The 26,216-nt window shown below is 43.3% G+C and overlaps 1 protein-coding gene across 5 annotated transcripts; it reads left to right on the top strand.

Moving 5' to 3' along the window:
• Nucleotides 1-3,727: 3,727 nt before the first annotated feature.
• Nucleotides 3,728-25,785, top strand: PSPH (phosphoserine phosphatase). 5 transcript variants are annotated; one of them, XM_043454951.1, is made up of 8 exons: nt 3,728-4,033; nt 8,772-8,826; nt 9,015-9,234; nt 18,345-18,503; nt 20,369-20,503; nt 20,956-21,101; nt 22,083-22,231; nt 25,267-25,785. In XM_043454951.1, the coding sequence occupies exons 4-8, from the start codon at nt 18,364-18,366 to the stop codon at nt 25,372-25,374; spliced, it is 678 nt and encodes a 225-aa protein (XP_043310886.1). In that variant the 5' UTR covers nt 3,728-4,033; nt 8,772-8,826; nt 9,015-9,234; nt 18,345-18,363; the 3' UTR covers nt 25,375-25,785. The 5 variants fall into 5 exon arrangements, with proteins under 5 accessions (XP_043310886.1, XP_043310883.1, XP_043310885.1 ...); XM_043454950.1 differs by lacking the exon at nt 9,015-9,234 and adding an exon at nt 16,808-16,935 and having other exon boundaries at nt 3,729-4,033; XM_043454947.1 differs by lacking the exon at nt 9,015-9,234 and having other exon boundaries at nt 3,743-4,033.
• Nucleotides 25,786-26,216: the final 431 nt, after the last annotated feature.

Below are 26,216 nucleotides of genomic sequence, written 5' to 3'. Positions count from 1 at the left end.
CCCTCTGCCTCCCATCTGCCAGCCTACCTTGCAGATTTTGAGTTTACCAAACCTCTACGGTCATGTGACCCAATTCCTTAAAGGAAATCAATCTTGGACTTCCCTGATGGTCCAGTGGTTAAGACTCCACACTTACACTGCAGGGGGCAAGGGTTCATTCCCTAGTGGGAGAACTAAACTAAGATCCCATTTGCCATAAGACGTGCCAAAAAAAGAAAAACAACTCTCTGTCTCTCATTTTTTAAAAAAATAATTTCGTTTATTTATTTTTGGGTGCACTGGGTCTTCGTTACTGTGTGAGGGCTTCCTCTAGTTTCAGAGAGTGGGGGCTATTCTTCACTGCGGTGCAGGGGCTTCTCTGCCGGGCGCAGGCTCCAGGCACATTGCTTCAGTAGCTGCATCTTGCAGGCTCCACAGCACGGGCTCGGCGGTCGTGGTGCGCGACTTAGTTGCTTCACATCGTGTGGAATCTTCCTGGACCAGGGATTGAAGCCCTGTCCCCTTCATTGGTAGGCGGATTCCTATCCACTCTGCCACCAGGGGAGTCCTCTCTCTCTCTCATTTTAACAGCAGATGATGCCCTAAATATCTTTAACAGCAGATACCCTGTGAGGTTGGTTTTGTGTGTGTGTGTGTGAGTATACATAGATAGATAAATAAGATACACATCCTGTTGGTCTTGTTTCTCTGGAGAATCTTGACTAATATGGATAACGCTGTGAAAGGAGCAGAAATTTAAGAATGAATTTTCTTTTTTTTTTTGGCCATGCTGTACAGCATATGGAATCTTAATTCCCTGACCAGGGATCAAACTTGTGCTACCTGCAAAGTAAATGCAGACCTAAGAGAAGTTACTTTAAATATATATGTTTAAATTTTATTAAAGTATAGTTGATTTACAATGTTGTGTTAATTTCTGCTGTATAGCAAAATGATTTAGTTACACGTGTGCTTACTCGCTGAGTCATGGTTACAGGGTTACTCTCTTTGCGACCCTGTGGACTGTAGCCCACCAGGCTCCTCTGTCCATGGGCATTCTCCAGGCAAGAACACTGGAGTGGGTTGCCATGCCCTCCTCCAGAGGATCTTCCCAACCCAGGGATTGAACCCAGGTCTCCCACATTGCAGGCAGATTCTTTACCATCTGAGCAGGGAAACCCTTAGTTATACATACATACATACATATATATAATATATATATATGTATTTCCTCATTTTTTTCCATTATGGTTTATCACAGGATATGGAATATAGTTCCCTATACTATACAGTAGGACCTTCTTGTTTATCCATCTTACATATGATAGTTTGCATCTGCTAATCCCAAACTCCCAATCTTTCCTACCCCCAACCCCCACCCCCCTTTTGGCAACCATAGTCTATTCTCTATATCTGTGAAGTCAAATAATGTAGCGAGGTAAATTCTTCATTCTTTTTACTCCCCAGAGTTAACAACTATATAGAGACTCAGATATACTGAGTGTATATCATATACTGCACATGTTTATAGACATACACAGAGTTCTTTTTCAAACTAGTAATCAAGCTATATATAATGTTCTGCAACCTGCTTTATTCATGACATATCATGGATATATTTCCAGAGTGTGACTTATTTGATTGTCACACATTCTCATATGTGACTCTTGACACTCATGTATGGCTTTCTTCTGAGTACATTCTTTTTTCTTTTTTTCCTTTAATTTTGGCTGCACTGGGTCTTCCTTACAGTGCTTGGGGTTTCTCTCATTGTGGTGAGTAGGCTTAGTTGCCCCACACAACATGTGGGATCTTACTTCCCAAACAGGATGAAATCCACATCCCCTGCATTGGAAGGTGGAGTCTTAACCACTGGACCACCAGGGAAGTCCCTGAGTGCATTCTTGAGATGGAATTGCTGGGTCATAGAAAATGTACAGGTTCAGTGTTGCTAAATAATACTATAGTGTTTCCTAGAGTGACTGTCCAGTGTACTGTATTTTAGAAGGCTATTTTCTTAGCAATGAATTACTTTGTAAAAATAGCACTTGATTCTAAAATAGTTAATCATTAAAAAATTTGTTAGCTTATAGAAATGTGATCTATAGAAAACCTTTCAGGAATACTAGTATTACTTGTATTAATAACCAGTTATGATTAAACTCCATATTAACTTTTTAATAACCAGTTACAATTAAAACTTTGCAAAATAATTTGCTAATGTTTTTACTAGACTTACTATATGTTTATATTTGGCTCAGGTATGCTATTTACCATTACTCCAGAAGAACAACAATGAAGCATATTAAAATCTGTTAATATAGTTATCCCTTGTCTGATTGTTCCATGTATCTGTGACTACTCATTAACCTCCTCTGGATAACTTTTTTTTTGCTGTGTTGCATGGCTGGTGAGATCTTAGTTCCACAACCAGAGATTGAACCTGGACTCCTGGCAGTGAGAGCCTCCTGGCAGTGAGAGTCCTAACCACTGAATTACCAAGAAATTCCCTGGACAATTTTTTTTCTAGTTTGTGTTCTAGCTAAACAGTGTGCACAACACTGCCACCTCACATCCACAAGTGTTAATACAGGTGTGAATGTGAGGTGGGTACGGGCATCATAAGTAGTTGACAGATTTTATTTGGTATATTTTACCTGAAATCTGTTTAACATTAAGCATCTATGAAATATGAATAATAGCAAAAATGAACACTTCTACTGTTTCTTTTCCTCTTGAAATAAGTCCTCAATTACCATTTTAATACTTATATACAAGTATTTGGTGTTTACCACCTTGTTTCTTCTGTTCCCCAGTATTTCTAAATTACTTGCCATAGAATATAAACAGGTTCTTGACAAGATTATTTTTTAGACCCCCTTATTTTGTCCTCCCCTATTAATTATATAATCTTTTACCTCATATTTCAAATCATCAAAATTCCTCTTTCTTGTCCTTCATCAAAACCATCCCTGGCAGATCTGGGAAAAACTGAATGGGTTGTGCCCCAAACCTGCAAACATTTCCTTACTGATGAAATGTGAGAATATTGAACTTCAAAGTCACGTGTGACCTCGGAGCATCAGGTCTCTTGTTTCTGGATAGAACTGTCTTTTGAGAGGTCTGGTAGCAAAGGGCAGGGATGCTGTGTCCCAGCCTCACTCCAGGATCCCCTCTGTGTGAATCACCAGTTTGGAGGGAGCCTGCAGACGTGAACTGTCAGTATCCGAGGTTTCCGTTGTTTAGGGTAGGACCTCACTGCCTAGCTCCAAACAGCTCTGCCCAAAGGTAAACGTTTGTGGGCAGTGACTCCTTATTTACAGTAGTCAACAAAACTAGCTGGGCAAGTGATACCAAGAAGGAAGTAAGAGGACCCCCTCAAAAAGCTGGGGGTGCAAAGACTCATTTTGTCACTCATGGGTTTCTGCATTTTAGCTGCGAATGTGAGCAGTTTTTGCGGTTCTCTTGGGACTTAAATTCCTACAAGAGCATAAAGCCAAGTGTGGATTAAAAAAAATAAAGCCCCTAAGGGGCTTTCGTTAATTGCAAAATCAGTACAGAGGTCCCTCTCTTCTCTCACCGACTCTTATCCCAAGTGGGTGGTGACTGTAGGGAGCGCTGGGAAAGGACCGGAGCTTTTGCATTTCTCTGCAAAGTGGAGGTGGAGTGGCCCGCGGCTCCACAGGAAAGCGTCCACCGCCAAATGCAAGTCGAGGTCTGCCGACGCCGAGCCCCCGGCGGGAGGAGGGGGCGGGTTCAGGGAGTCCCTCCCTCGGGGGCGGGGCCAAGGGCTTCTTCCCAGCCCGGCTCTGCAGAGAGGAGGTCTTGCAGGCTCCAGTTGAGTATAAAAGAGATGCAAATCCCGCAAGAAGCCACCGCACTTGTCAGCGGATCTGGTGATTGACAAAGTCCCTGGGGCTCTGCACCGGTCACCTCCCTCAAGCTCCACAACTGAACGTCGGAGCCAACCCTCGGCCCCTTGCAGTCGGAACTTTACAGCCGCGGGAGACCTGAAGGCGGTGGCAGCGGCCCAGGAAGGAGCAGCAGCGCCGGGGTAAGTCTGGGCAAGTGTTTATCTCGCCGTGTGCCCAACTTTCTGATTGAGCGGCCCGCCTGTCCTATACGCGGGGCCTTTATGATTCTGCATTTCTTTCTCTTCATCGGGATAGGTAAATTATGTCATGGGATTCCAAGGCTTTCTTTTCATCCATTTACTTTTGATGGTTTTCACTTGTTTTATCCCACTGCTGCCTGTTACCAAACAGCATGAATGAATGATGCAATCCCACATAGGGGAGTCATCAGTACAAGAGTAGGAAAAGTTCCAGAATTTAGAGTTGCAGTATCTGACTTCGTCAACTTCTTTTTCATCAGAATTCGAATTTTAAATGTGTATTTACCAGATACATTGTTGTACGGCTTCAAGCCGGGAATTAAATAAATAATGCTTCCATTCATCAAACTTAACGTTCTAAGTTTTCCTTATATGTGACCTGCACATGGTGTTTACTCTTTAAATATTTGACTACTGGATTGAAATGAGGATCAGGGAAGAAAAATGAAATCCAGAATTTCTATATGCTATCTCCACTGCCCGATGTGTTCTCAATATAATTATCCTAGTCCTGTGGCTTTCATATTGGAAAACAAAATACTCAGGATGTTTTAAGTTTTCAGATTATCTGATACATATCTAATAACTCTTCTTTTTTGGCTGGGAAACTCAACACGGGAAATCTTAGTTTTTCCCTGACCAGGGATCAAACTCAAACCACCTGCTTTTGAAACAGAGTCTTAACCACTGAACCACCAGGGAAGTACCCCTTATAACTTATTTTTAAGCTTACATTTTATTGATGTATAATCTAATGCAACAATATGCACCCATTTTAAGTGTACGTTTTGATGAATTTTGATGGCATTGTACACACTTATATTCACCATCACAATAGAATACTTCCATCTCCCCTAAAAGTTTCCTATGGTCTCTATAATGATTTTTGTCATTATAGCATTTGTTGGTATTTTCTAGGGTTTCATATAAACGGAATCATACTCTTTTGTGTCTGGCTTCTTCTGGTCAGTATAATATTTTTAAAATATTTATTCATGTTATGATGGTGGTTAGTTTAGTCACTAAGTCGTGTCCAACTCTTGTGAACCCATGGGCTGTGGTCTGCCAGGCTCCTCTGTCAGTGGGATTCTCCAGGCAAGAATACTGGGGTGGGTTGCCATTTCCTTCTCCAGGGGATCTTCCTGACCAAGGGATCAAACCTGGGTCTCTTGCATTGCAGGCAGATTTTTACCAATTGAGCTATTTATGTTATAGTATGCATTGGTAATTTATTCCTTTCTTATTGCCGAGTAGTGTTCTGTTTATCCCTTCATCTGTAGTTTGGGCTATCGTGAGTAAAGCTGCTTTGAATGTTTTCATTTCTCTTAAATACACCTCCAGGTATGGGATTGCTGACTGACTCTTACAGTAAGTAAATGTTTAATTTTGTAAGGAACTGCCAAACTGTTTTCCAAAGTGGTTGTACAGTGTTGCATTGTATGAGAGTTCCAGTTGTTCCATGTCCTCACCATTACATGATAATGTCAATCTTTTTAAAGTTGTTCTTCTTTTGAGCTTATTTGCACATCTTTTTTGAAATGCCTTTTAGGATCTCTTTTTGCTCATATTTTAATGGGTTGTGTGTTTTATTGAGTTGTAAAAGTTCTTTATTCTAGATAAAAGTCCTCTCAAATATGTGGATTGTGAATATTTTCTCCCATTCTGTGACTTACCTTTTTTTTCCCGTTCCTTAATGGTGTCTTTTGAAAAGCAGTTTTTAATTTTGATGAAGTCCAATCTATCATTTTTTCCTTTTATTACTCATGCTATTTGGGTTTTATTTAAGAAAATGTTTACCAATTATGGTTGTTCTATTAGGTATCTATCCCTGCATAACAAATAATCCCCAAATTCAGCAGTTTTAAAAGACAAACATTTATTTTCTTACAGTTTCTGTGGGTCAGAAGTCTGGGAACAGCTTATCTGGGTGGTTCTGGATAGGGTCTCTTAAGGGGTTGCAGTTGGCCAAGGTCAACTTATCTGAACACTTCAGTGGAGGAAGATCTGCTTCCCAGTGCGCTCATCTGGTTGTTGACAGGATTCAGTTCCTTGAGGGTTGTTGGACTGAGGTCTTCAGTTTCTCCCTGGCTGTTTGCTGCCAGTTCTGCCACATGCATTTCTCTTAGGGCAGCTACCAACATGACAGCTGCCTTCCCGTAGAGCAAGGAGTGGAGGTGGGGCAAGAATGGAAGCCACATTTTTTTTTAAATTGACAGCAGGCGCACACACTCTTTATTTTTTGGCCATGCTGCCTGACTTGCAGGGTCTTAGTTCCTTGACCAGGAATTGAACCCAGGCCCTGGCAATGAAAGCACTGAGTCCTAACCAAAGGGCCACCAGGGAATTCCCCTAGACAAACTCACTTTAAAAAACCCACTTTTTTGTGTGTGTGTGATTAGAAATAATTATGGATTCACAGAGGGCTGCAAAGAAATATACAGGGAAATCTCATGCACTTTTCCTTCTCCCATGTCCCTTCCCCTGAGGCCAACATCTCAAGGAACTGACTCTGGCACAACCCATAGAGCTTGTTCAGATCTCACAGTTATACACACTCATTTGTGTCAGTCTAATTTTTCAAGTGATATCCTATCACCTCTGCCTCATTCTGTTCACTGGAAGAGAGTCACTAAACCCAGCTCACTGTCAAGGGCAGGGGGTTAGAGATGGGTTGGAATAGCAGGAAGTTGGTTCATTAGGTGTTGTTTGTTTGTTTTGGTTTTTTGGCCAAGCTGTGTGGCTTGCGGGATCTTAGTTCCCCAACCAGGGCTCAAATCCAAGACCTCTGTACTGGAAGCACAGAATCCTAACCACTGGGCCTCCAGGAAATTCCTACTAGGGGCCATTTTAGAGGCTGCCTGCCACGGGAGTGCAATTTTCCTCCTGCATTTTAGAAGTCTTATAGTTTTAGCTTTTTTTGTTTAGGTCTTGATTCATTTGGAGTTGATTTTTGGCATTGGACTACAAGTTTTATTATTATTTTTACATAATTTGTCATTGGACTACAGGTTAGGGAAGGATGTACATTCCAGTATTTCTATGTATAATTAAAACTACCAGGTAGGATTACAATATAATGACTATCAGAGTCTCGTCATATTCATATTGGTGAAACAAAATAGAAAGAACATTTTAAGTTTTCACATGATTTAATACATGCCCAAATGGAAAAAAAAAAAAAAAGGTAAGTAGCAATGTACGAATTCTAAATTAGAAGAGAAAAAGAGCCTGCCTTTATAATGAAAAGAATTTCTCCTTTAGATGTAAATGGATCAAAGGAGAAAGAATAAACTATCTTAAAGAAGCAAATTAGGGCCTTCTCTGGTGGTCCAGCGGTAAAGAATCCTCCTGCCAATGTAGGGGACACAGGTTCGACCCTGGGTCTGGGAAGATCCCACATGCCTCTGGGCAAATACCAATGTGCCACAACTACTGAGCCCGGTCTCTGGAGCCCGCGAGCCTCAACTACTGAAGCCTGTACACCTAGAGTCCGCGCTCTGCAACAAGAGAAGCCGCCTCAATGAGAAGCACCTGAACAAAGAGTAGCTCCCAATGGCTGCAACTAGAGAAAGTCCAGCCACAACAAGAAAAACCCAGCCGTGCCAAAATAAAATAAAATACATACACACATAAAAAAATAATTCACGCTTGAAAAAGAAACAAACAAAAAAGGAGCAAATTGGAAATAGTACCATTCTTGTGCTGCCATTCCGGGCAGTGGGTTGTCTCCTAAAAGGAGCAGCTTCCGGGGAGGGCCAATAGGATGCAGCTCTCACGGGCCTGCAGGGGAGCGGGATTCAGAGCACCTGCAGAAGCTCAGCAGAGTGGGGAAGACACGCTAGGCTTGCATGCTCAGGTACGCTCTTCCTCCTTCTCGGGAGTATTATCCTCTATGACTGGTGAGAGAAAGGGTACGCCACACCGTTTCTGAGTGCAGTGAGGACTGTCTTTGAACTTCCCAGAAGATTTCTTTCCATTCTGTTGCTTTCCTTTGTCAAGCCCCACTTTGCTCTTTCTTGCTGCTTGTTCTTAACTGCTTCTTTTTGTCTCTTTGTTTCTTCTGAGATTTAGCACCTCCGTCCACTTCTTTTTACAGTTTAAATGATGAGGATAATAATTGGACGTTGTTGGCTTCGTTCCCTTCTTACGGAGCAGCAGGGTTCCTCTCTGACTATTCTTGGAATGTTGTTGACTTTCCTCATTTTGAAGACAGCAGGGACCATTTTGTACAGTCTGTAATGTTCCTACATTGGCTTCTCTGTATTTGTATTTTGTTTTTCCCCAAGATCCTCTTTCCCTTTTTCTCTCCTTTCCCTTGCCTCTGAGACATGCCAATCAGGTGTAGGTGATTTTCTATCAGATTTGAAGCTTTTTCTGGTTTAAAGCCACAGAAAAGGGTATATTTCCTCTTCTGTGGAGCTTGAAGGAGGTAGATGTGAAGTATTTCCCAGAGAAAGTAGCCTTAGGAGACTTTGCAGCCAACCTTTCTTTGTTCTAGTCCTACATAGGGAGGATAGTGAAGCTAGACGGTCTCTTTCTTCTCCTGTGTCTGGACCTTGATGTTGATTTCCCAGTTCTTTCTAGGCTCTTACTCTTGCAGAACTCATGAGATCTCTCTTAAAGAAATTTGTAGTTAGAACTTTATCCTGAATTTCTTTATCCCCCGCCTCCTCCCCAGGAAAGAAGTGGGAAGAGAAGACCGTTGTCTCCTGGGAATCCAGCACTGAAGAAACGTGAGTCCGATTTGTCAGTTGTTGTTGTCATTGTCAATGTTATGTGTTTATCAGTTATCAGTTTACTCTTCACCTGCATAAAAAGAATTATCTGCTGTAAAGCTATGTGGTACACATACAATCTTGGTTTCCCTGAAGAAGAGCTGTTTTGTTTTAAATCATAAAATGTACTATAAATGCATTGGCAGGAACCCCCCGTCCTAGTTACAGGAAGGCCCTTTGACTCTCCACTGATCCAGAAACCTCTCAGACTCCATTGGACCTTGTTTCACTGCTTGGAGGGCCCCAAACAGCCTCACCACCAGGACCAAAGCCATCCAGATGATGCCCTTCTGAGTCCAGGAAGCTTTGCTCTGTTGGCTTCCTCAACCTCTGTACCAGCTTATATTTGCTCTTACATAGGTGAAGGTAAGAGGTCAACCCCAGCAAAAGGGGGAGTTGGTGAAGGTGATCTTAGATGTCTCTTGTGAGACACTTAGATGAGAAGCTGGAAGAGAGTCTGTTGGGATGAGAAAGTTTTCTCCCTCTTATCTAACATCAGACTTCCTAAGGTTGGCCTTGAAGGAAAGCTTGCTTTTCTACTTTTGGAACTGGGAGTGGGTGACAAGCGGTTGTCAGCTGTGGCTTCTTTACCAGTTGGCCCTCTGCTTCCCCAAGGGGGACCTGCTTGGGGTCGGGTGGGCAGGAGTCCTGTCCTGAGCCCCAGAAGGCAGTGGTCCAGGGGTCGGGACCAGGCTTGGGAACTGCCATGTCTAAACACAGGCCTTCCCACCAGGATTTCCTCCACCCCTGTCCTGTCCCCCTTCCTTGCTAGTCTGGATGTGAGGGCTCCAGAGTCCATTCTCCAGCATTTTTCTTTGTACACAATTCACTTTGAAGCAATTGGACTTACTCAGCAGATTTCCCTTCCCACCCCAGAACTATGAGAATTTTGAATTTGTATGAATCACGAGTCACTCCTGGTGGAGACGATGAAAAAAAAGGGAACCAGAAGTGAACAGGGAGGTAGAGCATTTTACAGTGGGGGCTGCAAAGTGCTGAAGGAAGCTGAATTTGCTCTGTAGTCTAAGCAGGGGATTGAAACCCATGTAAGCTGAGGAGTGGAGGGCATATCCCCTGGCACAAGCATTCTGGGGGCAAGGTTAAGGTCATATAATCTAGCTCTGTCCTCTAGGGAGGGCATGGAGAAAAAAATTAGCCTTCCAGGTAGCTTCAGTGTAATGTTTGTGCATGGCTGTTAGCATAACTAGCACCATCTTGGGTCCTTACAGTTTCTCCTGTCCTTCTGCTGACCCTACCCAGGACTGTATTGTGCAGTGAATCACTTCTCTGTCGTCAACGGCTTTGCAGTTAATAGACATTGTTTAATAATCATCAGGGCTGGGTAGCTCTATGCTCTGTTAGTCCCCAAACAATTATGAAAACCCTCCCTGACATATTTCCAGCACCCCCAAGACTACTTACCTTTTCATCAGTCTTGGCTTAGGAGTGCACGCCCTGTTCCCAAGTACCCCGATTATATGGATCTGCCTGCCTCATCTGTCGCTCTCAAGATGCCTTCTCAGTTTGTGGGTACTTTTTGTTCCCTCTGTCCTCCAATAGTTTGTCTCAAACATCCTGTCGTGGGACCCACAGTGCAACCTACGGGTGTCAGCAGTTCTAAGTCGGGACTACTGTTCATCCGGGCTTGTAGAAATCAGTCCTCACTTCATTAGAGGAAGTGTATGTTTCCTTTTGTATTTGAGGCTCATGATCTGGTTGAAGCTATTGCTGGTATCAGTGGTTGGAAAGAGGCTCAAGGCTCTGGCTTTTTAAATGTGAGCAATAATGATTTGTTCAGCCATCCCAGTGAGACTGAGAGCATCTTGAAGATGGTGCCCATTCTGTGTTTCCCAGATCTTGTGCTGGGCAGAGAGTGGCATTGTGGACTGGCTTCATTGTCTTTGAAGAATAGTCTGAATTCTTTTTATTTTTTAATAATTTTATTTATTTGACTGTGTTGGTCTTAGTTGCAGCATGTGGGATCTTTCATTGTGGTGCATGGATTCTCCAGTTCTGGCACGTGGACTTGGTTTCTCCGTGGCCTGTAGGATTTTAGTTCCCTGACCAGGGATTGAATCCACGTCCCCTGCACGTCAAGGTGGATTCTCAACCACTGAACTGCCAGAGAAGTCCCCAGTCTGAATTCTTGGTGGAAGTGTCTGACATTTCCTGGATCCGTGTTATGTTCTTAACAATGTCTAACTTTACTTAATTCTGCTTAATTTATCCACATCTTTTATGTTGTCTCTGTGCATTTGAGATCCAAATTTCAGTTCTTTGACCATCACTTAGGAGCTGTATGACCTTGGGTAAAGCATTTAATTCCTTATACCTCTATTAGTTAATTTGGTAAATGGATGTATCTGTATTGTTCCTGTAGAAAGGCACAGGACTAGCCCCAGATAATGGCTTTGAGATTCCTTCCAACTTTGGAATATATGATGTTGATTTTGTTTCTCTGTGGTAGTCGTCATTTCTGGTTAAGGATTTTAATTTTAGGGTAATAGCATACTAAATTGGAATTGTTTAATTGAGAACAGTAATGTACTCGATTCTGTGTTGGGTTCTCATTAACTGCTTAGTTTCAGCTCTAATTCCTGAAACATTTCAATTTAACACCCACTGTGCTGGAACAGTGGAGAAGGCAATGGCACCCCACTCCAGCACTCTTGCCTGGAAAATCCCATGGACGGAGGAGCCTGGTAGGCTGCAGCCCATGAGGTCACAAAGAGTCAGACACGACTGAGCAACTTCACTTTCACTTTTCACTTTCATGCATTGGAGAAGGAAATGGCAATCCACTCCAGTATTCTTGCCTGGAGTATCCCAGGGACTGTGGAGCCTGGTAGGCTGTAGTCTATGGGGTCTCACAGAGTCAGACACGACTGAAGTGACTTAGCAGCAGCAACAGTGCTGGAACAGAAAAGTAATTCAGTCAAGGTCCCTACCCTGAAGGAACTCACATTCTAGGAGAGGCATGGGGGTAATTAATTAATTCTTGGTGGGGATTATGAAGGAGATAGTACGGGGAAAATAGTTTAATCTGCACCTTGAAGAATAAATAGGAATTTGCCCCTTAAACATGAGTAATTAGGTGATTTCAGGCAGAATAAACAGCATTTGCAAAGATATAGAGAACTAAAAAACCATGACATGTTTAAGGAGCAAGAAGTCCTCTGTATTCTTTGAGCATAAAGTATGTGTATGTGAGTGTTTGTGGGGGGAGGAAAGTGGTGGGGAGCAGACTGGTGAAATGGAGAGGATTTGAATCATGAACGGCACAAATGAATCAAGTAACAGAGACATTATGTTGATTTCTATGCTAATAATGAGAAATGGATAAGCAGGGACATTCTGAGGTGTGCTGTGATTAACCTGATTTGATTCCACAGTTGTCAGCGGCCAAACCTGAATACAGGCAGGTGCCAACAGAATAGTTAATAAATGCAAATGACTATGTATGTTAAAAAGAGCCTTTACCCTTTAAGTATATACATTGAAATATTTTTGTATGAAATGATATGATTTACTGTGAGATAAGTCAGATTTATCTCAAGATGGAATCCTGTGGATGTGAGAAGGTGATTTGTAATAAACACGTGTTTGGACCTGTCCTGTTTCTGACACAGAGCTCCTATAACCCTTGGAATTTTCCATGATGAGACAGATAAAGATGTCTCTTGTGTGAATGAGGTGACTTTTGGACCTACCTAAGGATGAGGGCTGTTTGCCATGAGAGCCAACCATGTGACGAGAGGGTTGGAACCTTCGTCCCACTGACCTGACCCCGAGAGGGGTTAGAGGCTGAGCTCGGGCACCAGTGACCAATGATTTCATCAAGCGTGCCTTTGTAATGAGTCTTCCTCAAAACCCGCAAAGGACGGGGTTCTAAGAGCTTCTGGGTAGGTGAACACGTGAAGATTTGGGCAGAACAGCGAGCCTGGAGAGGGCATGGAAGCTCCCCTCCCCTCCCACATATCTTTGCCCTGTGCATTTCTTTCATTTGCTTTTCCTAAGTTATATCCTTTAATAATAAACCTAGTAAATTTTGTGAGTTGCTCTAATGAATTAATTGAACCCAAGGATAGGGTTGTTGGAACCTCCACTCTATAGCTGGTCAGTCAGAAGCACAGGTGATGATAATCTGGACTTGTGACTGACATCTGGAGAGAGTGTGTGTGTGTCGGGGGTGGAGTGCGGTCAGTCTTGTGGACTGAACCTTTAACCCATGGAATCTGATGCCCTCTCTGGGTAGATAGTGTCGGATTTGAATCGAAAAGTAGAACACCCTGCTGGTATCCAAGAACTACTTGGATGTGTGGGAACCCCAACCCCTGTTTCGGAATTGGGGTGCAGAACCTTTTATAGTGGGGTTGTTGATGAAGTAAGATTTGCTATGATTATTGAAACAGGATGATAAATACACGGAGTTCATGTATTCATACTTCCTATTTTTATATGTATGTGAAATCTGCCACGATAAAAAGTTTTAAAAAATCATTAGCTGTACGTATGTAATTCACAATTGTATCATTTTATTTATTCATTCAACCTTCAGAAATTAATTGAGTATCTACTCAAAAAAGGTTCAAAACAATAGGTGTTTTGGAAAATTTTGTATCTTAGTACAAAGAGCTTGCCATTCAGGAGTGAAAGTGATATGCACATAAATCAATATAAGATAAGTTGGAATATTATGAATTCCATATCTTAAAGCAGGTCTCCATAAAGTACTGTGGAAGTTCTGGGAGAGATTTTTTCCAGTTCAGGGGATCAGGGAAGACTTCATAGAGAAGATGGCATTTGAGCTTTATTCATTTACACACATTACTGAGCCTTGTGTGTGTGCTAAATCACTTCAGTCATATCCGACTCTTTGTGACCCTATGGACTGTAGCCTGCCAGGCTCCTCTGTCCATGGGGATTCTCCAGGCAAGAATACTGGAATGGGTTGCCATGCCCTCCTCCAGGAGATCTTCCTGACCCAGGGATTGAACCCGAGTCTGTTATGTCTCCTGCATTGGCAGGCAAGTTCTTTACCACTAGTGCCATCTGGGAAGCCTTACTGAGCCTTACGTGCCAAGTACCGTTCTCAGTCCTAAGGATCCAGCAGTGCACAAAGATGATAAAGATTCTACTCCTGTGAAATTTACATCTTAATGGGAACTGATAGACAACACGTAATAGACATATATTATCAGGTGTTGGAAGATGAGAGATGTTACAGAAGAAAAGAAGTAGGACATCATGAGGGAGATCAGTAATGTTGGGGGTAAGGTCAGGGAAGGGGGTTACAGTGATAAACAGGGTGGTCAGGTTGACATCTGGGCAAACTGCTTCTGAGGGAACTGGCCAAGCGGGTATTCGAGAGATGAGCATTCCCACCAAGGGCGAAGCTAGAGCAAAGACCCTAAGAGGGGAGCCTTCCTGGTATATTTGTAGAGCAGCGAGAAGACCAGTGAGGCTGGAGCAGAGTGAACAAGGGTGAGGGGGGGTAGGAGATGAGGCCAGAGCAGTAATGGGGAGGGCATGCTGGTGGTGCCAGAGTGGGGGGCAGATCTTATAGGTAATCATAGCAACTTGGGCATTTACTTTTAGTAAAATGAAAAGCCACTGAAGGATTTTGAGCTAAGATTGTGACATGATTTGGCTTATAGCTTACAGTGATTCTCTGGGTGTTATGTTGAGAGCAGATAGTAGAGGTGGGGACATTTTAAGAGGCTGTTGGTACAATCTTGGCTAGAAATATTGGTAACAGACTGGAACGACAGCAGTGGATGTGGTGAGAAGTGGTCATACTTTGGTTAGATTTTATTTTGGTTAGCTCTTAAAGGAAGAACCGGACTTTCCGGGAGGTCCAGTGGTTAAGACTTCACACTTCCACTGTAGCAGGTGTGGGTTTGATCCCTTTTCAGGGAACTATGATCCCACATGCTGCGGGGCTCGGCCAAAAAAAAAAAAAAATTAAAGGCAGAACAAATAGCATTTCCTGAAAGATTGGATGTGGGATTTCAGGGAAAGAGAAATGTTAAAGGTGACTGAGGAGTGGAGTTGCCATCGAGAGAGAGAAGGAAGGCTGCAAGAATGGCAGTCTTGAGGAGGGGAGGGAAGACTGGGAGTTCAGTTTTGGACGTTATGTTTTATGTTTGGGATGTTCACTAAACATATGAGTGGAAGTCAGGTAAGTAGAGTTTAGGATTTGGGAGAGAAAACTGAGCTGCAGATGTGCATTTGGGAGTTACTGTCATAGAGCTGACATTTAAAGCTATGATCTTGGATAAATTAATTCCTCTAAGGAGTGACCAGCTGGCGCTAGTGGTAAAGAATCCCCCTGCCAAAGCTGGAGACAAAAGAGACTCCAGCTTGATCCCTGGGTGGGGAAGATCCCCTGGAGGAGGAAATGGCAACCCACTCCAGTATTCTTGCCTGGGAATTCCCAGGGACAGAGGAACCTGGTGGGCTACAGTCCATAGGGTCGCAAAGAGTTGGTCATGACTGAAGTGACTTAGCACTTAGCAAGGAGTGTATATAGGTAGAGAAGACCAACTACGGACCGTGGGCTATTACATTAAGAGAACCAACCAGCAAGGAAGCTTAGCCTCCAAGAGCAGATATGTGAACCTGGGAAGTTGGTCCTCTAACTTGAGGGGTCAGCTTGAACAAGAACATGATGTTGGGGGTAAAAAACAGATCGTATTGTGTCGGCCAAAAAGTCGATTGGGTTTTTTCATAATCTCTTACAGAAAACCCAATAGATAACCAGCAGCAGATGTGTTTTGTATTCATGTTTTTGAAAAATACTTCTCTTCTATGGAGACTTATTCAAATTTAGGTTGATAATGTCAGTGCAGAGTTTTAAATTCTGTTATCTAACTGGATTCATTCATAACTGTTTTTAGTGGGACTCCAACGAAATTGATGTTTCCTGTTTGGAGTACTCTTTTGTAAGGGCTCAAAACAAGGATCAGCAAAATTTTTCTCTAAAGGGCCAGACAGTATGTATCTCAGGCTTTCCAGACCATAATGTCTCTGACGCAGCTACTCAGCTTGTCTGCTCTTGTGGGGAAGTCACTATAGACATGTAAATGATGAACATGGCTATGTTCCCATAACATTTTATTTACAGACTGAATTTTGAATTTTATGTGACTTGCATGTATCACAAAATACTACTCTTCTACTTTTTCCAACTATTTAAAATGTAAAATTCATTCTTCACAGGCTGTACAAAAACAGGTGGCAGGCTGCATTTGGCCTACTGGCTGTGTTTTGCTGACCCCTGGCTTGAAAGATTTTTTCCCCCCCAGGTCAGCTTTGAACTGGATCATTCTACCAAATGCACTGGTTTGTAATCAGTTACAAAGTGGGTTGGGCAGGCTCCTGTGAGTCAGCTGTCAGCCACTGTTTATGCTGATTTGCATGGTCCGTGTACCTTGTACATGACGTATTAGTTTCTTTGATGGGAGAGTGGCCCCGGACGACCTCTAGGATCTAGTTCACCTCCAAGACTCTAGTCCATTGATTTTCTTTCTTTTTTAAAAAATAATTTTATTTATTTGTGGCTGTGCTGGGTCTTTGTTACTGCTTGAGCTTTTCTCCAGTTGTGGCGAGCGGGGGCTTCTCACTACAGTGGCTTCTCTTGTTGTGGAGCACGGGCTCTTAGGTGCAAGGGCTTCCATAGTCGGGGAGCGTGGGCTTAGCTGCCCCATGGCACGTGGGATCTTCCTGGACCAGGGATTGAACCGGTGTCTCCTGCATTGGCCGGTGGATTTTTTTTTTTTTTTTTTTTTTAACCACTGAGTCGTCAGGGAAGCCCCAGTTTTCTTAAAAAATAAAAAAATACTCAAAATTCTTTTGAAACTGTCCTCTGTAGCTTCTGCAGCACTGTGGTCTCTCTCAGTTCCTCCCTGTGACTTCTCCCTCTCATTTTCCTTCACAGGCTCCTGACTTGACGGTCCTGCTCCTGTGTGCTCTGTCCTCAGCCTTCTCCTTTTTCCCTTTCTCTACTCTCTCTTCTAGCAGCCTGTGGCTTCAGTTACCACCTCTGCACCGGAAACAAACTCACGTGTATGTTTGGCTCTGACTTTCTGAGGTGTAAAGCCTTTCAAGGTTTCCTATTAGCTAGAAGTTCCCCCCCGCCACCACCAATATTTACTTATTTGGCTGCACCAAGTCTTAGTTGCAGCATATGAACTCTTAGCTGAGGTGTGTGGCATCTAGTTCCCTGACCAGGAATTGGACCTGGGTCCCCTGCATTGGGAGCATGGAGTCTTAGCTCCTGCTCCACCAGGTAAGTCCTTCCGTGAGCTAGAATGTTAAAATCCAGACTCCTTAAGACTTACCTGGTGGTCCAGTGGATTAGAATCCGCCTACCAATGCAGGGGACACGGGTTCGATGTCTGGTCCAGGAAGATCCCACAGACCGTGGGGCGACTGATCCCGCGCACCACGACTCCTGAGCCTCAGCTCTCGAGCCTGTGCTCTGCGACCAGAGAAACCACGGCAATAAGTCCATCTACCGCAACGAACAGCAGTCCCCAATTGCCGCAACTAAAGAAAGTCTGTGTGAAGCAATGAAGACCCAGCAAAGTCAAAAAAAAAAAAAGCCTCTTAGCCCGCCCACACTAACTGCCCGTGCACTGCCTGCCAGCTGGCTTGGGCCGTTGGGCAGCTCCCAACTCATCAGCCATCATTCTGCCGCCTTGTCTTTGCACATGTTCTTCCCTTTGCCATCACTACCCCCCTCCTTGCTGCTGTTCTCCCTCTGGCTTATTCTCAGGACACAACAAACTGATACCCTTCCCTTTGAGAGCCCATGGAGAAGGCCACTTACTCTGCAAGATTCAGCTCAAATGCCTGTACCTCTTGGAAGCCTGTCTCATGGACAAGGTTAACCATTTACTCTGTGCTGACAGTATCTTCTGCACATTTCCATTGTAGCACTTGCCTTATTGCTCTAATTAGGTCAAAAGTATGTGAATATTGGTTGAAAATCAAATACATTCATAAGTTGATAACCTACACTAGACTTTATTTCTGGGAGCAGAATCTGGGTCTCCACTCATCTTTGTAGCCCTAGAGCCTGACATTTAGAAGGTGCTTAATTTGTATTTTAAAAAAAAATGAATGAATCCATAAGGACATAATTATACGGGCTTCAGTGACTTTGATATGAAATACAATATATTGACATTCGTAGGCAAAATTAGACCTTTTTATGATTATATTTTGTCTGATGCTGGGAAGGAGCGAAGGCAAAAGGAGAAGAGGGCAACAGAGGATGAGATGGTTGGATGGCATCACCAATTCAATGGACATGAACTTGGGCAAACTCCGGGAGATAGTGAGGGACAGGGAGGCCTGGCGTGCTACAGTCCATGGGGTTGCAAAGAGTCAGACAGGACTTAGCAACTGAACAACAACAACAAATGATTATATTTTATGTCTTTAAATAGATTCATCTTTTTCTGTTTTAGGAGGAAAATTCTTCCAAAGATGGTCTCCCATTCAGAGTTGAAGAATCTTTTCTGTTCAGCTGATGCAGTGTGCTTTGATGTTGATAGCACCGTCATCCAGGAAGAAGGGATTGACGAGCTGGCCAAGTTCTGTGGGGTTGAGGATGCCGTGTCAGAAATGTAGGAACAGTGTTTATTCACCTCATGAAATGATAGAGGATTACAAAGGAAGAGTGACTTCTCGATGACGCACAGGACCAGAGCCACCATTCCCTGATTTTAGTCCCTTCCTATGAAACATGGGCACTCGGTTATTTTTTTCCATCACTTAGAGCTGAATTTGTTGGTGTAGTATGTCATCCAACCATCCATATGTATATATATACACACACACACACACACACACACACACACACACACACATATATGGATATGGGCTTATATAAATGTGTGTGTGTGTGTGTGTGTGTATGGGCTTCCCTGGTAGCTCAGCTTGTAAAGAATCCATCTGCAATGCAGGAGACCTGATTCGATTCCTGGGTTAGGAAGATCCCCTGGTGAGAGGATAGGCTACCTACTCCATTATTCATGGGCGCTCCTGGTGGCTCGGATGGTAAGGAATCTGCCTGCAATGTGGGAGACCTGGGTTCAATCCCTGGGTTGGGAAGATTCCTTGAAGGAGGGCATGGCAACCCACTCCAGTATTCTTGCCTGGAGAATCCCCATGGACAGAGGAGCCTGGTGGACTGCAGTCCATGGAGTCACAAAATTGGACATGACTGAGCAACTAAGCATAACATAGCATATATATATATATATATGGGATCGAACTTGTCTCCCTGCAGTGGAAGCATGGCATCCTAACCACTGGACTTCTGGGGAGTTTCCCATTTATACACATATTTATGCCAAAAAAGTGTATATATAACACTAATATATACACTGTGACAAATAAGTATGGATGACACACCCTTAGCTTGGCCAGGGGAATGATGACCACAAATAACCAAGGAAGATAACCTACGGGATCTCCAGGGGTCCAGGGCTTTGTGTCATGGTTGAAAGTATGGCCTTAGAGCTTTGCTAGAAAGCTAGTTTTGTTTCAGAGTCTCCACGGATGCCCGGGTGAGAGTTCCTTCCTCCCTTCTGCTCTCCCCTGTGCCACCCACACTCACCAGGTCCTAGACTGTTTCTTGTTCAGCTTCATCTGATGCAAGCATGCCTGGCCTAGAAAACCAAGCTGTACAATTTAGTTTATGATAGCAGCATCGGAGCTGCTCCAAAATATATGTAAGTCAACAGTGGTAAATACTGTAGATTTATATATATATGCAAAAATATATGCACACTATTTTTAAGTCATCTATGACATTTTTTATCTGTATACTTTAAAAATTACTTATTTATTTTGGCTGTGCTGGATGTTTGTTGCTGTGCCTGGGCTTCTGATCACAGTGATTTCTCTTGTTGTGGAGCGAAGGCTCTAGGGCAGGCTTCAGTAGTTGCAGCTCCTGAGCTTTAGAGCACCAGCTCAATAGTTACCGCTCACGGGCTTAGTTGCTCCAGCATGTGGTGTCTTCCTGGACCAGGGATTAAACCGGTGTCTTCCGCATTGGCAGGCGGATTCTTCACCACTGAGCCACCAGGGAAGCCCCTGTATACTTTTTCTTTGATGTGATTGTTTTTAACATGCTAAATTATGTGTGTGTGTGTGTGTGTGTGTGTAAAGAGTACTGGCCTTTAGTCTCTTTCTTGGTTTACAAGTGCTCATGGTTTCTAAGGAAAGTACCTGTGGATAGTACATGCGTTTTTCTCAGCTCACTGGATGGTGTATTTGTGGATGCAGAATATTAATGTGATTCTCAAGCACACCCTCCATAGTTTATCCCTGGCCCCACTCACTCCCATGGCAACGTAGCACGTCTATTGTATGGTGAGGCACCTTCCTCGTGGATAGACCTTGCAAGGAGCTGGGGAGGGTGGGCATGTAAACTTTGATGACAGCTGACTTGGCTGGCTTGATTGTTGGGTGTTCCTCCTCCTAGGACACGGCGAGCCATGGGCGGGGCAGTGCCCTTCAAGGCTGCCCTCACAGAGCGCTTAGCTCTGATCCAGCCCTCCAGGGAACAGGTGCAGAGGCTCCTAGCAGAGCATCCCCCGCACCTGACCCCCGGCATAAGGTAAGGGATGCCCAGCCTGGGTACACTGTCTCTCTATCATCACCTGCGTTTGGGGGCACGTCCTTCATTACTGTAGAGCTTCTGTGTGGTTCTTTTGGTACTTGTGAATGGTCTTGTCTGGGTGGTTGGTCCTGCCCATGTCTGCCTTCCCTCTCTCCCAACAGAGAGCAAAAAATCTCCTCTTCGTCTTGTGTTTCTAGGTCCATGGGCAGAACAGAGTTGTGGAATGGTTTCCTAAAGCAGTCAAGCCCCACCCACTAATTTCTAAGTACATTTAGAAAAACATATATGGAACGTTAATTCACTAGGTGATATACCTTGTCTGATGTACCTTGGACAGATGCATTAGGAGAAAATATATATTTGAGTTTCCTTTCCACGTTTCCTGTTTTCACTTTTGTATTGATCAGCATTTGGTATTTGCAGTTTCCCTTTTTTTTTTTTTTTTACAGGGAGCTAGTAAGTCGCCTACAAGAACGAAATGTTCAGGTTTTCCTGATATCTGGGGGCTTTAGGAGCATTGTGGAGCATGTTGCTTCAAAGCTCAACATTCCATCAACCAATGTATTTGCCAATAGGCTAAAGTTCTACTTTAATGGTAAGCCTTTCATGGTCACATTTTCCCCTCTAATCAGTTTTAGTATTTAATGTCTGTCGGAACACAGCTTCAGCAAGGTGGCCTCAGAGTTAAATGCTGAGATAGAGGGCTCTCTTTACTGATGTCTTTCACACCTTGGTACCCTTTGCTCTGCAAGGTACACTTAGGGCATCATCTCTCCTACCTTCAGTATCCATAAGATCATCTATCTGTATATACATGTCTGCATTTTAGTAAATAATGTCTTGTAACCCATATGCCTTATTTTGTTATTCAGTATATTTCAGTTTTATGAAAGCTCTCATGTATTAGAGCCAGTTTGGCTCATGTGTTTGGCTCAGGAATGAGGGTTAATTTGTGAGCAAGTCACTGCACTGTAGCTGCCTTTGGAGGCGCCTCCTGGCCCCTCTCTGGACCATCACAGAGCCCCCACTGTAATCTTCTCGTCATCTTAAGATGTCTCCGGTTACGTCAGGGGGTGGCTGGCATTCTTAAAACCAAATGGTATTAATTTAAAACATTTAAATGTGTTACTAGAACACTTTTGAAGAGTTTATAAGATAGAAATCATTAAAAAAAGAGTAGAGAATAAGTGTAGTAATTACTGTAAGATGGAAATAATCCATCAAATGTAAATTAGAATCTCCTCTTGGAAGAAATTATATAATAACATGTTTTAAATTAATATATTACTGTTTCATGGTGTTCTGCCATTTCAATAAGTTTTGAGATTTGCTATATTGGAAGCTTAAACGATAAAACCAATTAACCATGAGATGTTTATCACCTAAAGGAATAACCTTGACAAGAAGTTTGTAATTTAAAAGCATAGCTTGTTCATTTTGAGAAATAAGTGTGAAAGTCCAGGCTGTGTTACTTTATCAAAGGCCACTTTTAGCTTTGCCAGTGGTATGTAAATGAGGATATCATCTATGCAAAAAAGTGGCCCTACTAATCTAATTCTGTGGATCTGTTTTATAGGTGAATATGCAGGTTTTGATGAGACACAACCAACAGCTGAATCTGGTGGGAAAGGAAAAGTTATTAAATTTTTAAAGGAAAAATTTCATTTCAAGAAGATCATCATGGTTGGAGATGGAGCCACAGACATGGAAGCCTGTCCTCCTGCTGTATGTATTAAGCATACTAATTTTTTTGCAGTTTGTGAGAATGAAACAAAAACCTGTATCACCGTAAAACAAAAAACCAAAATAAACAAAACGCATTCAGTCTCAATATATTAATTGGCCTTTTGCAAACCCAAGAAGGTTGCAAATAAGGAACTTAAACCCCATTTAAAACTTCCAAAAATACCCCTTGTCCCTGCAGTATGGCTGCTGCCTCTTAGCCCAAGTATGTGCTCAGTGAGGTTTGGCTTCATTTCCACAATGAATGCAGCTCTTACACTCAACCAGAATTTCAGTGTTTTATATTTGATAAACTATTTCCTCAAACGTTATCTCATTTAATCTTCATAACAGCCCTGTGAAGTAAAAAGTATCATCTTTTCCTTTTTACTAATGGGGTAACTGAGGGTCATGGGTGATTCGATATCATGCCCATATTAAAGCATTTTATTCTTCTTCTGCATTTACATTGCTTTCTGAGACTAGCAGGAAACAGGTGCTCTGTGTGTGTGTGTGTGTGTGTGCGCGCGCGCGCACGCGTGTGTTCAGTCGCTCAGCTGTGTCCAACTATTTGGGACCCCATGGATTGTCGCCAATACCTTAAATATCACATGTCCATTTCACATAGGACTGTGACTAACTTTTCGTTCTACCTTAAAAAAACTGAACCAAAAATATAGCGGTGAACGTTTCACTACCTAGTTTCCTCAGATCTAAAAATAACATCTGTCTGTCAATGATTAATCAAAAGCGGTTAAAGAATTTTTGGGGATCCTTTTAACATTACTTGAGTCAGTTTGAAATAACGCGTTCTTAAATGATTTACAGCCAATGTCAGGGTCGACTAAGTACTGAAAGCCAGGCTAGTGGATATCAGAGTACAAGGCATAAAATGCAGGGTTCTCTCAGGGGGCCCTGAGTCCCGGTATCCAAGAAGGACAAAGTTACAAATTACAGAAGATCCTATCGGTCAGAAGGTGACACAGCCCGACTGAACCAAGAGAAGGTGGTGTGTGCAGGTCTGTAGCCCTGGAAGGTGGTCTGAGGAATCTGCTCCTTAATGAAGGGGTTCCCCAACCTTTGTGGCACCGGGGACCAGTTTCGTGGAAGACAGTTTTTCCACGGACCAGGGGTTGAGGGGCGGAGAATGGTTTCTGGATGATTCAAGGGCTTTGCATTTATTAATGCCGCCACTGACCTGACAGAAAGTGGAGCTCAGGAGGAGTGCAAGCGATGAGGAGCGGTTTGTAAATACAGGTGAAGCTTCTGTCTCTCTCCTGCTGCCCACCTTCTCCTGTGTGCAGTACCAAGTGTCCCGGGAGTGGGGAGCCCTGCCCTAAAGGACAGTTAGCAGTCGCCATGTGGAAGCTGGGCAGAACTTGGCGGGGAGGGCTTCTAGAGGGAAGGGAAGCAGCAGAGCACAGTCCTAATGTACTAGGTACAGTCTTAGGCTGGTCAGTGGGCAGGGAAGTGTGGGAGTGGGCTTTCTCTTCAGCAAGAGAAGAAGACCCCACATCCTAGGCTCTCTGGTGTTACCTTTGGGTCATGGTAAGTCCTGGAAGCCTCTAGACCAAGAAGGAACAAGTCAGGGTGTTAGGACAGCAGAACTGGTTGCTGGCCTGCAGAGGGCTGCCGCAGAGGAAGGAGTTCAAGAGGCTCAATTTAACTAAGTGTAAGAATCTACTTATTTTTCCCCCATTGTATGGTATGAAAATAAAAATGAAGAGAAAGGGCAAGTAAGATAAATTTGTACTTCTAAATCAGTGTATATTGTGTCTGTGTCCTGGAAGAAAAAAGAGAAAATACCACTTAAAAAGACCACTGACTATGGGATTTCCCTTGGAGAAGGGCATGGCAACCTATTCCAGTATTCTTGCCTGGGAAATCTCATGGACAGAGGAGCCTGGTGGGCTACAGTCCACGGGGTCGCAAAAGATTCGGACACAACTTAGTGACTAAACAGCAGTGAGGCTTCCCTGGTGGCCCAGTGGTTAAGACTCCACTTTCCAGTGCAGGGGTGTGGGTTTGATCCCTGGTCAGGGAACTAAGATTCCACATGCTGTGAAGGTGCAGCCAAAAAAAATTCAAAAGATCATTGACTTAAAAGAAGGTATCACTGAGAAGAAATGAAGGAAACAATGTGCCTTGAAGTCATTCTACCAGTGAAAAATAGAGTGCTGCTGACATACTCGGGGGTTGTCATCTCCTTCAGCCCCGATAACAGGCCTCCCTGTGGGCAGCAGGGTGGGTCCCTCAGGTTCACCCAGGACACCAGCTGGGAGGTATTCTACCATGGCCCTGATTCCATGCCTTGGGCATTTCCCCAGCCCAACAGGCTTCTCTTCAATCTTCTTTCTTTGAAATTGGCCTGGATGTGATTGCCACCCAGTTTAGAACTAAGATGTTTACCACCTGGTGTGGTTTTATTTACTTATTTTTTAATATTTATTTGGCTGTCCTGAGGCTCTGTTGTGGCACTTGGGATTTTTAGTTGCAGCAAGTGGGATCTAGTTCTCTGACCAGGGATTGAACTCAGGCCCCTCTGCATTGGGAGCATGGAGTCTTAGCCACTGGACTACCAGGGAAGTCCCTATTTTTAAGAAAATATATATTTAATTGGCTGTGCAGGGTCTTAGATGTGGTGTGCAGGATCTAGTTCCCTGACTAGGAATTGAATCTTGGCCCCCTGCATTGGAAGCAAGAAGTCTAACCACTGGACCACCGAGGGAAGTCCCAGGTTTTATTTTTGTAAGCAGTTGTCTTGATTTTACAAGGATTTCAGTTCTTCTGAAGCCCACAGTGTCCAGCTGAATGCTTCTGCTGCAGTGGTGGTCAGACTCATTTATTCGCGTGACAGGAGGAGGGGAGGAGGTGAGCAGGCTCACAGGGAGCTGGGGAGGGAGGCATCCCAGGTGATGCTGGGCTCACCTGTCTTTGTACAGAGTTTCTTCTTTTCAATAATACTTATTTCCCTAGGCTGCTGCTGTCTCTTTTTCTCTCTCTCCTTTTCAACTATTTCCCTTTCTTTCTCTTCTTAGGATGCTTTCATTGGATTTGGAGGAAATGTGATCAGGCAGCAAGTAAAGGATAACGCGGAATGGTACATCACTGATTTTATAGAGCTTCTGGGAGCACTGGAAGAATAAGATCCATTTTTATAAAGTTCATAACTTCAGGTTAATTTTAAAAAATTATGCAGTTTGATACTGTTTGCTTCCAATTGCTGACTACAACCCAATCTATGAATTTTGTATTGATTATCTGTACCTCCAAGTAAACAATAGTTAGGGCTCATAGAACATTGTGGTTTGTTTTTTTAAACTGTAGTTCCAGTATTATTTTGACCATTTAATTGCCTGGAGAGTTTTATAATCTGAATTCTTTATCAATCTATCAATTCTTTATCAATCAATTCTAGCTATGTTTGATTTGAAGTCTTTGGAAGGTGGATGGTAAATTAAACACCTTCACTATTGGGCATGTGGATTAGGCAGCTTTAAATGAAATTGGTTTTCCCTTTATATATAAATAAAAATTTATGCATATATCAAAACAGATTTGTAGTTTGTTTTCTTTTTGAGCCACACCACCCAGCTTGTGGGACCTCAGTTCCCTGACCAGGGATTGAACCGAGGCCCTTGGCCGTGAAAGCTCAGACTCCTAACCACTGGACTGCCAGGGAATTTCTGATTTGTCGAAGTTTTAATTCTGCCTATCATGTATTTCAGTATCCAATATTTCAGATACTCTAAGTATATGAGTAGAAACAGCCTCCAGGCCAGGAACCAAGGGGTGGAGATCCTGCTGAGCCCAGGGCAGAGTGCTGGTCACAGCACAGCCACCATCAGCCCCACCACTGGGGGCGGTGCTGAGTGTGAGGGATGGAAGCTCTTTTCTTCCCTCCTGGTATTTGTCACGCAGGAAATATTACAAAGGCTTTTTTAAAAAAGGTAACAGTGGAGCCTTAAAAGTACTGACCTTAAAAGAG

The sequence above is a fragment of the Cervus canadensis genome, chromosome 32, assembly GCF_019320065.1.
Source record: "Cervus canadensis isolate Bull #8, Minnesota chromosome 32, ASM1932006v1, whole genome shotgun sequence".
Classification (NCBI taxonomy): Eukaryota; Metazoa; Chordata; class Mammalia; order Artiodactyla; family Cervidae; genus Cervus; species Cervus canadensis.
This window is presented reverse-complemented; position numbering and strand designations above follow the sequence as displayed.